The sequence below is a fragment of the Phragmites australis genome, chromosome 1 (genome assembly GCF_958298935.1).
Source record: "Phragmites australis chromosome 1, lpPhrAust1.1, whole genome shotgun sequence".
Lineage (NCBI taxonomy): Eukaryota > Viridiplantae > Streptophyta > Magnoliopsida > Poales > Poaceae > Phragmites > Phragmites australis.
The window spans coordinates 54,861,944-54,874,831 of record NC_084921.1 but is presented as its reverse complement, the minus strand read 5'-3'; the positions used below and the strand labels follow the sequence as shown (position 1 = coordinate 54,874,831).

General features: G+C 44.0%; 1 protein-coding gene and 1 long non-coding RNA gene across 17 annotated transcripts; one reads left to right on the top strand and one right to left on the bottom strand.

The window, feature by feature from the left end:
* Positions 1-2,686: 2,686 nt before the first annotated feature.
* LOC133928631 (uncharacterized) lies at positions 2,687-11,441 on the bottom strand. 16 transcript variants are annotated; one of them, XR_009911463.1, is made up of 10 exons: positions 11,303-11,441; positions 11,067-11,196; positions 9,050-10,827; positions 8,690-8,954; positions 7,446-8,149; positions 7,114-7,254; positions 6,734-6,953; positions 6,515-6,609; positions 5,176-6,385; positions 2,687-3,105 (listed from the first exon to the last, which is right to left on the bottom strand). It is a non-coding gene; the product is annotated as an uncharacterized LOC133928631 (long non-coding RNA). The 16 variants fall into 16 exon arrangements; XR_009911465.1 differs by lacking the exon at positions 2,687-3,105 and adding an exon at positions 4,896-5,091; XR_009911470.1 differs by lacking the exon at positions 2,687-3,105 and having other exon boundaries at positions 4,896-6,385; positions 7,446-7,787; positions 7,893-8,149.
* Positions 5,810-7,721, top strand: LOC133928615 (cytokinin dehydrogenase 4-like). Its single transcript, XM_062375029.1, has 5 exons — positions 5,810-6,401; positions 6,496-6,623; positions 6,710-6,970; positions 7,045-7,307; positions 7,397-7,721. The coding sequence occupies exons 1-5, from the start codon at positions 5,810-5,812 to the stop codon at positions 7,719-7,721; spliced, it is 1,569 nt and encodes a 522-aa protein (XP_062231013.1).
* Positions 11,442-12,888: the final 1,447 nt, after the last annotated feature.

The window sequence follows — 12,888 nt, the reverse complement described above, 5'->3', positions numbered from 1 at the left end:
CCGCCACACATATTTCCTCTTCTTGGCTTCGGCTTTCTTCGTTCGTGCTTGATATATGGCCCTTATCGCTTCAGCATTTTTTGAGTGAGCCTCTAGGTGCTCCGCACATCTGCGTTGAGTGCGTGAAAGAAGCATAACATGTGGTACTATAACAGTACGAGCATGGGCATGCAAAGGAGAGAAAAATAACAATACAAAATAAGCCCGAGCTCGAGAAGGGTGAAGCTGTTGAACATCTTCTTCACATATTTCACCTTCCCGGAACTTTGCATAAATGAAGCAAGATTCAATACTTCAATGTTGATTACCTTAGAATCGCGCACCTCGCTAAAAGAAATAGGACCTTTGCCGACATGGCGGGGAGGAGTTAGCGAGGCGTTCTGCTCCTCTTCAGTTTTAGTGGCCCTGTGGCTCTCAGAGGAGCTAGACGAAGAGATTGAGGAGGAGCGGGAGGATGAGCCGACTTCTGTTCCTTCGACGTCTCTTGCTTCTTCGGATCCCTCGCCACCTCCATCCATTGTTTCCGTAGCAACATGCGAATCCAGCAGTTCGTCATCTTCGCCGCTCAGAATGAGGGTGACAAGGTCAACTAGCGTTGTAGCAGCAGGCTTCGGCGAGGCGACAGAAGTTTCTTGCGTATCCTTCAAAGGTGCCTGTTAAAGAGGCACCGCATGAATGGCTTCGGGACCTTCGAGACCCTCAACATCCACCAAGTCATCGGAGACCAGTTGGCGAGGCCTTTTCCTCAGGGCTGGAGCTTTCTTTTTCCTGGCTCCTCGCGATAGAGGGTCTTTGTTTTTCCTCTTTTTCTGGTGTTTGGCAGAGGCCTCGCCGGTCCCGACATTAGGTTAGTGTCCACCTTCGACTTGACCCATGGAGGGCAGGGATAGCTTCGGTCTATCCTTGTAAATGAGACCTCGCAGATCAAAAATCCGATTAAGCCGACGACCAAGGGTCTGGTCGACGCAAAGTTGAGCCTTGCCTTGGGTGAATTTTCCCAGGAGAAGCACGGCTCTGGTTTCCACTTTAGCCACTATCATATCTATTCAAAAGCACAAAATGTAAGAAGGTAATAAGGAAACAAAGCACGGTTAACAGAATAGAATAACGAGCATACCTGTGAAACCTCTAAAATCAGGTTGGGGGCGACAGAGTCCCTCTAGCCCTTTAGCACCGAAGGTTGGAATGGACTAGCCTTCGCTCAGGGGCAACACCCCGGATGCCACAAACTCTTCTATGAGGTCGCGCGTGCTCAAGTGCTTCGCACACCGGATAAAGGCTTCGAAGACAGCCTTTTGGGAGTCTTTTAGCTGTACATCTAGGGCACAGTTCCCTTTGTATGCTTTGCACTTTGACACAAGGTACTCTTTTTGGTCCATCTTATGGTAGAACCACCAGTGAGTCCAGTCATTCGACCACTTATTTTTGTAGGCTAAAACAGGCGTCGCCAGACCGACACAATAGGTAAAGTTCACACAGCCGTAGTGAGCTTCGTTTTGCATGCTGGACGTAAAAACCGGCTTCGACTGGTGGTGAAATTTATGAGGTGCAACAAAAGCCCTAGTTGAGGCCTTCACTCCTTCTGACCGTGCCGCCCAAGCGATCAGGCCTTCTTTGATTAGTCCCATTAAGACTTCTTCATCAACCATTGATTACTCGATCCAGTACGTCTCTATGCGGCTGGATTTGCTTTTTGAGGCCATAGGATCTCGCATGACTTCGGAATGAAACGTGGGAGTCTTTGTACGAGAGCAAATGCTTCAATGAGGATTCACAGTAAAAAGTGAGTCGTCGGGTACAGTATATATAAAGCGGTAAAAACAAAGGCTAACGACAGGTGGAATGGTGCGTATTGGAAATTGAACCATGGCTTTAATGACGGTTAAGTACAAACCAACGTTAACTAGCGTTTATGAATCCTAAAAGTCATGTGGGGACAAAATCGTCAACCTAGTAAAATAAAGACAGATGAATGACCAGAGGGGGCTATTTGCTAAAAGGTAAAATGAGTCACCAGAGGTCTTCGACGGGCCAAAGGGGGCGGCGTTCGGTCCTACCATTTGATCCATAGGTTCTGCCCATCGAAGAAGAACCTTACCCGTGGGGGGCTGCTTTTGGGGAATGCTCTCGCAAGCCCCCTTCAGATGGTAAGTCGAAGATCTCTAGTGAACACTATTTACTGACAGAATACAATTGTGTTATTTTAGAAAATGTTTGATGACAAATGGACCCTTCGGGTAAATGACTCAAGCCTTCGAAGGCCGACCGAAGGCCTCGCCACGTCATCCTAAGGAAAACCCCTGAAGAGAGCATCAAAGGTGAAGCCTTTTGATGGGCCTTCGGAGGTCAACCAAAGACCAATTTGTGACGCCACGATGAAGCCGACCGAAGGTATGCCGAAGGTCCCATCTGCGATAGACCTTCAAGAGCTCGGACGAAGAGGTGGCGTTCACTGAAATCCGAGGATAAAAGATTTCACATATAATCCGAGGATAATGATATTGCACAATTCCCTATGAGCGTGTCACGTAAATGAGCCTCCGGTTCCCTCGGAGAAGCCGAAGGCCCCTCCGTGTGTTCGGTAACCCTTGTTCCCAACAAGCTTGTAATAATTTCTGAACCTAGTTCAACAATTTATATATATACCATGTCAATAATTTCTAGAAACCTAGCAACAAATTCTGAAAGGTGTCGAGAATTTCTAAAAGATACACTGTCAACAATTTCTAAAACCTAGTTCAACATTTTTTTTAAAAAAAATATCCTGCAACAATTTTTCTAATGAGTTTTCTCTGGATATGTTCACTGGTTAGCAATCTTCGAAACTTAAGGCCCTGGAGTTTGTCTACCTGCAATCCTCGTGTTCAGAAATTAAAAAAAGCACAAGATCCCAGAACCAAACAACATCCTGGCTGACATGTCGGCGTTGGTCCCCGTGGGCCGAAAGCCACCCGGGAAAATGTCAAGCCGGCCACGTGGGGTGCGGGTCCCCGAAGTCCACTTCCGCGCGATCTCAAGGCCGGGCCGCACCGGCGATCGCTCTCCGGACTCCTCCGTCGTCAAGTCCGGTCTCCCATGCATGTATGCATGCATGAGCATCTCCCTCTGCGTGTGACAGTTTTTTTTCACATCAGCTTAGTCAGTCAGTGCACACGCAGAACAGAACAACAACACCTGTACAATATGGCTTCTATCATTGATACCATATCGGTTGACTACCTGTCTTATATGAACAGAAGTTCCTTACTGCTACATCAGTCCAAAGAGTACCTTGCAAGAACTTCATTACCTTCTTTTTCAGTTTAGTTGATCAGAAACTAAAATGACGAATTTGATCACCGAATCCAACTATATACAAACATCCGAATCCATTGACCAAGTAAATGTCGAAAAAAATCAAGCATACTTCTTTGAGTCATCGTATTTTTGAGGAAAAAAAAAGACACTAACCAAATCTATATATATGCATATTCTACATATGCTCAAAATCAGTACAGAACTATATAGCTTTCCAGCTTGCATATATTCATATGACTGTTGACGATGAATTGTGTGGAGGCCATTGACACAACGGTGCATTGTGCAACGGATGGACGTCTGGACGTCGTCCAGGTCAACTGCTAAAAAGTTGTCTCATTTGGCAACAAGGTGATGGATCAATGTTGGTGCCATCCATCCATCCACCATATAGATCTTGGTGTAGTGGTTGGCCCCAGCTGAGGCAAGGCAAAGCCCCAGCTGAAGCACGGTGACAGTGTCCTGGAAGGGTGAGCACTAAACATGTGTCTATTTTTGCTTTACAAGTGAACCTTTTTTTTTAGACTTCCAAGTGAAACTTCAATTATTCACGCTAGTTTGTTACATGTTCGTCAGTTCAAACAAGAAGAAATCAGCGTCACGTGTCATTGTTAGATTTTCTTTCGTAAAATCGTCACTAACAGCTCGGTTATCACGGTTACCGAACAATTCAGTCCGTACCGTATTCATAAATTGATCGGTTTTCGATTAAGTTTAATTTAAATTCAAAATAATTAGAAAATCAAACGTATTTGTAAACCCTTCTCCCACGGTTTTTATGGTAATCGCTGGGAGCGGTTTTCGAAGATCAAACGTAGGTATTTGTAAACCCTTCTCCCGCTCAGAGTAGTGCTGGACCAAACCACTAGGTCGCATCCCGATGCGTTGCCGTCTGCCGGTGTCCATCGTGTCGGTTTCACCTCTGCACTTTAATTCCAGACACTAACAGCTAGATCGTTCGTTCTTGCAAGTCACAAGTGTTCGGATCAGCTAAGCCTGCTTTGAGAAGAATTTGATTCGTCATTCTAGTTAGATAATATTTTACATCTGTTCTTCACTGATTTATAGGCCGACTTTTTCAAGTATATAAGCAAGGAGGAATTGATCCGTAGAGCACAAAGTATGCTGGAGTATGTCTCAAATACTGGCTCAACATCAACCGCCTCAAGCCCCCCTCTGCTGGACATTTGATGCTTCTGGATGACGATCAGATGGTCAATGATGAAGAGGACAACTGACAAGCTGCATGCTAAGTCCTTTATATCTTGTGGGTCTTCTGGTTTGGCTGGACTGTTATGAGTTGAATGTGGCTTCTGTTAGTCTTTGACTTGGTTTGGTTAAGTTTTGTCTTTACCTATATGTCTTTTTAGATCTATGATCCTATGATCCTGGTACTTTGCTTACCTGCTTTTGATCTCGTAAGACATCGTTCTGGTGTGAATTCAATCGATTCGGGATTGCTGTGCCGCGTACGCATGTGTACGTAGAAGAGCCAGGCATCCACATACGCAAATGCGACAGTCCAAGTCGTACCAGAAAAGTGGTTGCGCATGTGTGCCCATGTTGCCATCACCCAGATGCTATTAGATACGAGAAACTAACTTGTGAGGACCCCTACCACTCTCCAATTCAATTCCCAGATGAACAGTCTCAGCTCAACAATGATGGGCCAAAGCAAGGATTGAAAGGAAGGCTGCAACACGGGGGGTGATCCCATATATTTATCATTCGAAAGTTCCTGGTCTCTAGAAATAGGAGAAGGTATTCCAAGTAATCCATGTCCATACGATTGAGCTAACCAAAAGATCAAACCCAGCTTTATTTATTTGTGATGTTGGTAACAAGATTTATTAGAATTCAGTGTGGTAAGGACGGTACCTTCACAGAAACGGAGGCAGCTGATCCAATCCAACAGCGTATGACCATCGTCCAAAACATATGGATGTTCTGTGGGTTTGGGCAGGGACAAACGCATGGAAGCCCTGTGACTGTCCCTGAGAGGCTGAGAGCAAGGCTCCCCCGATGATAGACTGAGTCCACTGATGATGGAACAAAGAATCATCCTCTTTTTTTTTATGAGATCGGTTTCTCACCTCTGTCTCGATTAGCTTGTTGAGTAGTAGCCAACACCTGCACCCCCATGCTTAAGATAAAAGCTACAAGGCAAGAACACCATGCTCTAAAAAGAAACTTTTGCAACGCACCACTAGGGCATGTTTGCATCCAAATTTGCAAGCAGGCAGGCAGACAGTCGTCATACGGTTTTTACCAAACAGCTAGCGCCCAGGCCCAAGACTAGTTGACCGTACCACTTGCTCCTCTCGCGCGCGCGCACAGACGGTCCTATATAGAGACCCCCCTCCCTCCCCTGCATGGACAGCCACCGCCTTCAAACCTCAAGAACTCACTCCACCTGTTCATCTTCCAAGCTTCCAAAATTACCTCTCCACCAACCGGCCAAACCCCATCGTTTTGGTTTGGTTCTTTTGACTTATAAATTGAGGCGCCGGCCATGGAGCCATCACTGGTGCACTGGTTCGAGCTGCTCCTGCTGCTGGCCCTCGGCGGGGTCACCATGCACGTGCCCGACGCGGACGTGTTCCCCTCCCTCGGGGAGCTGCGCCTCGACGGCCACTTCAGCTTCCATGATGCTTCGGCCATGGCGCGGGACTTCGGCAACCGGTGCAGCTTGCTGCCGGCCGCCGTGCTCCACCCCGGCTCCGTGTCCGATATTGCAGCGACCGTGAGGCATGTGTTCTTCCTGGGTGAGCAGTCACCCCTCACCGTCGCGGCGCGCGGGCACGGGCACTCGCTCATGGGTCAGTCCCAGGCTGCCGGGGGGATCGTCGTCAGGATGGAATCACTCCGGGGTGAGAGGATGCAGGTGCACGACGACGGCACTTCACCGTTTGTCGATGCCCCTGGAGGAGAGCTATGGATCAACGTGCTGCGTGAGACGTTGAAGTATGGCCTGGCGCCCAAGTCGTGGACCGACTATCTCCATCTCACGGTCGGTGGCACGCTGTCAAATGCCGGGGTCAGCGGGCAGGCGTTCCGGCACGGACCGCAGGCCAGCAATGTCAATCAACTGGAGATTGTGACAGGTCTCAAACAAACCCACAAAGCATTGAACTAGGAGCACATAATAAAAGAAAAAAACAGTAGCTAATTCCAACCTGTCGTAACTACTAAATGCAGGAAGAGGAGATGTTCTGACCTGCTCACCCGAGGAGAACTCTGATCTCTTCTATGCTGCTCTTGGAGGTCTCGGTCAGTTTGGGATCATCACTAGAGCAAGGATTGCTCTTGAGCCTGCTCCAAAGAAGGTAGGTCGACAAGCAATTCAGTTAAATGGACATTTGATTCGTTTCGATAGAGCATGCAGTCATGTAGTAAATGGACACAATGACAGGTGAGGTGGATAAGAGTTCTTTACTCGGACTTTGCAAGCTTCACCAAGGACCAGGAGATGCTGGTTATAGCAGAGGACACGTTTGACTACATTGAAGGTTTTGTCATCATAAACAGGACAGGCATCCTGAACAACTGGAGGATGTCGTTCAAGCCACAAGACCCAGTCCAAGCAAGCCATTTTCAGTCGGATGGAAGAGTTCTATACTGCCTCGAGCTAACCAAGAACTTCAACAATGACGAGGCTGATATCATGGAACGGGTGAGTTCATTATTTCTATTTGCATCAAGATGTTGATGTGTGACTTAATCCGTAATAATTGTATATGTTTACAGGAAGTTAGTGCACTTCTATCTCGGCTTAGATACATTCGGTCTACTCTATTCCACACCGATATCACATACCTGGAGTTCTTGGATAGGGTGCACACCTCTGAGGTGAAGCTGAGGGCACAAGGCCTTTGGGAAGTCCCACACCCGTGGTTGAATCTCCTAATCCCAAGGAGCACAATCCACAAATTTGCTAAGGAAGTTTTTGGCAAGATCCTGAAAGATAGCAACAATGGTCCCATACTGCTTTACCCAGTGAACAAATCAAAGTAACAAACTTCACTTACAAAATTAGTCTCAAATAAATTAAATCTAGTTGCAATTTCGGCTGCTCAATCGGTCTATTCATTTGATGCAGGTGGGACAACAAAACGTCCGTAGTCATACCAGACGAAGAAATTTTCTACCTGGTGGGGTTCCTATCTTCAGCACCATCTCTCTCCGGTCATGGCAGCGTCGCACATGCAATGAACCTGAATAACCAAATCCTGGAGTTCTGTGAAGAGGCTGATATTGGGATGAAACAGTATCTAGCACCCTACACCACACAGCAGCAGTGGAAAGCCCACTTTGGAGAAAGGTGGGAGACATTTGAACGGAGGAAACACACGTATGATCCCCTAGCCATCCTAGCACCAGGACAGAGAATATTCCCAAAGGCGTCACTGCCGTTGTCCTTGTGACGGTTGCTGCTATTTTAATGCTTTTGTAGAGCATATGTTGTACAAAAGTGTAGGTAAAAGTATCCCCTGTAAAGACAAGATCTATGGAAGGTATGCTGAAGAACACAGCATAGCGACTTTGTCGTGGACAAAGATGCCTCAAAGCAGTACTTCAAAGTAGAGCAGCGTCACCTGAACTCTGAAGCAACTTTGGAGGCAATCATTGGAGGATTGTAGTGGTCCAAGTAACGATGAACCCAGCTGTTATTACAGCCTAGAGATGAGCTGTGCTGATCAACTGATCACTAACCAGCGTCCAGCAGAACTCATGTTGAGTTGTTTGCATTCAGTTAACGACAGTACAGAAAGTAGCATGAGGTTAGATCCATGGTTAGCAAATAACACAGCCTGCTATTTCACAGGTATTTAGCATCTCATCTCAGGAGTGCCTGCATAAATGGAGCAGGTTACATCAGTTTTCATGAATCAGAATGTTTTGTGCTCGTGCAAAAACAGTAAAACTGCTCATCAACCATGAAGTTTGGAAACAAAAAACATTTTGGAATTCTCTTGACTTGTGCATTCAAAACTAACAAACTGTGGTGTGAATTTGAATAAGAAATAAGAAATCAGGAGCCCAATTGTTAAAATTGAATTCAATATGAGATGATAGATCTCCCATCGAGCAGGATTATAAATTCGTATAATAACTGGCAATAATAATGTGCTATCATCTCCTGATTGTTCTATGCAGAAAACAAAATTCCAGGAGGCAATTTCTGTATGGAATTTAGACTCCCAAAAGAAAGTAATACAGCATTTTAATTATTGGCAGTCATACTGTCTTTTCAAGACCTTTGTTTCTGCAATAATCTGTCATTCAGGTTCTACTCATAATATTAACAGTAGATTTCAAATTCAGACAAGTAATCACATCCAACAACAGCATAATATTCACAGGTACTTGCTTGGTATAAATTCAAACATACATTTCTTCACGTGACCACTGACCGCTAGGTTTGTGAAATCATTCCACCAAGGCACCAACAGGTTGACCCAAAAGCAATGCAATGATAAAAACGTGCCTGAAAAAGGAGCAATACATTGAGCCAACAGATTGGCAACGTTTAGCAGACAATGTTGGAGTCTCGTCAGTATTAACTGGGATCAACACCTCCTATTCTTCCCAATGTTGCATAGAGCCAAAAGGGAGCTTCATTGTCCTTTCTTCATGGAGATTTTCATCATAGCAGCCTGGAACATTTGGAAAGAAAGAAATGAGTTCATTTTCAGGAGGATACTTCCTTCTTTTAGTTGGAAAGTTAGCTTTGCTCAGGATATGTCCTTACAAATCCCTCAGAATGTCTGTATCTCTGAGACCCCTGGTCTCTTCCTGGTTCTCTTCTCTTGTGTAGCTCTTTCTCCTCCTTCCTTTTCTTTTTCGAGGTTTCTTTGTACAGTTGCTTTGTTTTTTCTCTTATATTAATATATTTACCAGAGTAGGGGATTCCCCTACTGTTTCCCTCAAAAAAAAGTTTAGCAGACAATGCAATCCAATTATTTAGAAGACAACACCAATGTTTAGCAGACTGGCCTTTGAACATTAAATACTGAGGATGGTTGAGGTCATACATTAAGCCATTGAGATGATTCATAATTCAACTATAACAATAACCTAGTGCAAAGTGGATGATAGAAACAAGTGGTGCATAAACACGTTTTGTGGAAGAGAGAAAACAATATAATACAATAGGCAAATGTGTGGTTCAGATCATGGGAGGTGAAAAACCCTATTCGATTCCTCTGATCAGATCTTTTGAGGACAGAAGTTGGTATTATGTAAGGCACATCGACAGTTAAACTAGAATCAAAATCTAAAGGTAAGCATACAATCAAGTAGTAGTATTACTACAGAAGTGCATCTTCTGGAATCAACAATAAAAACAAGCAACAATACTTTCAAAAGCATTTCAGTATGAGGTATACCTGTAGTTTGTACTGGTCTAACGAAAACTACTTACAAAGCCAGGTTCAGACCCAGTTGTTTCACAGATCTGACCTAAATCTACCTTTATCAGACTTGACTACATCAAACTAAATTCTAGTGCTCTGCTTTGGCACATATCATCAGCACCGCCACTTGTGAATGTTTAATGCACATTACATGTGGATGTTAGCAAGATGAACATCGCTATGGAGATTATGGGAAGCTTCAGCTCTTGAAATGTGAACTGGACAGAATTAGAAACTATCCATTTGACTAAAATAACCCGATCATTTCATCTGCAGTAATTATGTGAACAATTCTATCAGGTGCCAAAATTATACATAATATCTATAGTAACCAACTTTAATCCTGAATGGCTATGCAGCAATTATTCTGGAAATCCATTTTAAATGTATTCTCTTGCAAAGACACCTCATTTTTTAGTACAAAAAACATGCTGAGGATATGTGTAGCCACTCATGTCGAACCAAACAAACATACCAACTTGATAGTTTTATGGGATTATTTCCCTGGTTTCTATACACAGATGAACCCCTGCTGTTACCATTTCAATCAGCTACTCTAAGAAAAGGCGTCTGAACCTCCATTGTTTTTCTGCCAGCCTTTTCTTTAGAATTTCTTCAGACTATGTATATTCTGCACTAAATCATATTCATCACTCCATGCTATCTCTCTTTAAAAAAAGCAGCTAATATCTAATGCACCAACTCTGGTATTCACAGCCAGCTTACACTTACTGACAGTAGTACACCACAGATCCTTCTGGTAATTGATAACCCTTTACATAAAGGATCACCCTGCTAAAAACCTGTAAGGCAAGGATCCCGGAGTTCATGAAAAAACAGAAACGTACCATGCACATGAATGTGCTTGCAGACTAAATATTACAGAAGCAGCTGAGGTGTCAGAGTTTCATGCCAACTATTCAAACTGCAGTTTTCGGGGCTATTTATCATTGACTAAGAATCCCATGGGGAAAAAACTGTGTAGTTGGTGATATGTCAATCTCACACGATAAGTTGATTGGAGACAAATATGGGTCAGTCACCTGAATTACTGCAAATTGACACCATTATTACCGTCAGAAAGTCCAATCCTCCTTATCCTTCTAAGACCAACCTAGAGGACATATCAAACATCAGAATGATTCGACAAAACCGACAGAGATAGCAAACGACAGAGTAATAATGCAACCTAATTTTAAACCGCACACACGATATCGTGCATCACTACACTAATAACGAAAGGGTGGCACGTCGTTAAATTACTGAGTTGGACGATGAGAACTCAACAAAACAACAGTAGTTCAGGCGCAAAAAGCAAAAAAAAAAAAAAAAAAAAAAAAAAAAACACTTCACCTTTGTTATGCAGCGATTATCCTCCCCACATGCAACCTGCGCAGCACAATTCCTCCGATCCTTGTTGTATCAGCGAAATTCCATCATCCGATAGGCTATAAGGGGAGCAGCAAAGTCGAATTTGAGAGCCCTAACGCACACATCAACCAGAGGAAGAAAGCGACACAGATCAGAACAGTGAAGGAGGTGGGAACCGCCGAATCGGGGCGAGGAGATCGAGGTGGGGGGGAGCTCACGTTGCATACGACGGAACGGCGACGAGAAGGAGAGCGACGGCGGGGGCACGCGCGGAGGAGAGGAGACGGGACGGGACAAGGCGACGGGTTGGATCAGATCCTTCCGGAAGAAGCCGTCGCGCCTTTTCGAACGGCGAGTTTCGCGTGGGCCCTGCTCCACGCACGCACGCACGGCGTGATAATATGGGCCTGGGCCGATTTTTGTATTGGGCTTCTGGACCATTGAAGGAACCGGCTTCTAATCTTAGGCAACCGTATCCTACTCCTCCGGTCGTAATTACATGTGATTTTGGATAAAATACGATCTTTAATATATAGTTTTATTATTATTTTTAAAATATATATTATCTAAAATTTATTGAATTTGTAATATTATGAAAATATTTTTAAGACAAATCTACACATGATTTTAAGATTTTCAAACTAAATATTTTGAAAACTATTATTGACCAAAGTTTTAAAAGTTTGACCGAACTTTTTTCGAAACGACGTGTATTTATAACCCGAGGGAGTATCTATTTTTCACCCATTTCTCTCAGAAAAAGAATCAATTTTTTCACCCATGGCTGTACTAGCTAGGGCTTAAAAAAAGCTCGAAGCTAGCACCGGAGCTACTCGAGTTTGATTCATTCTAGGCTCGATTCGAGCTCAGCTTGATCTCAAAATAAGCCAAACTCGAGTCTCATGAACTTGAGCTCGATAGACTCAAGTTGATGAGTATTACAAATTTTTTTGAGTTTGCCACCCTACTAAGCTTATATGATCTTGACTTTTTTTTTTATGTATGTCCAAGGCCTAAGTAGACATTGCAAGGACCAAAATGAAAGGATCATTCTTGGCAACACCTCTTCAGTTGCTCTACCAAAGAGAGAATTCTCCTCTATTAAGAATTGAACTTACTGGTATGTAATTAGTATATTTTCTGTTGTTACTTGTTAGCACTTGCCAACATCACATGAAGAGAGGTAGCTAGTACTAGGCTGTCAATGAGCCGAGCTAGAACGAGACTACGATGATGGCTGAGCTTGGGATGGGCTTGAGTCCGGCTCGTCTAAAGTCGGTAACGGAAAAAACCTCAAAAAAGCTTAAGTGTTGCCGCATTGGTTGGTTAACTAGGTAGGCTTGAGGATGATTCCTCTATTTTGGTTAATGTCATGTTGAAATGTCGCTGTGGTCAACAACCTGAAGTGTCAAATCTTTGTCTCTGGTATCTGTCTCTCGGTTGATGATAAGCCTTTAAGGATGAATATGATATCAAAGACTGCATCCTAAAGAAACAATGTCATTACTGTGCTTCGATAGTCTGGTCCATCTCAGCTTTTCATGAGAAATAGCCTGCAAATCAGTACATCAGTAGCTCAGAACTACTACAACGAATTAGTCTTTTTTCTTGTTTTAAGAACTCCGGCCTCGGGGTTTGTACGTGTAAGGTAGATCCAGTATAACAACAAACCTTGCAGGCATCCAAAAGGAAAGAGCCTCTTCATTCATAAAAGGAAAGAAGCCTAATACACAGCAATGCCTACTTCATACACCAATGCAGCAAGCAAAGAAAACTGGAGCTGATGAGACAGGGAAAAAAGGGA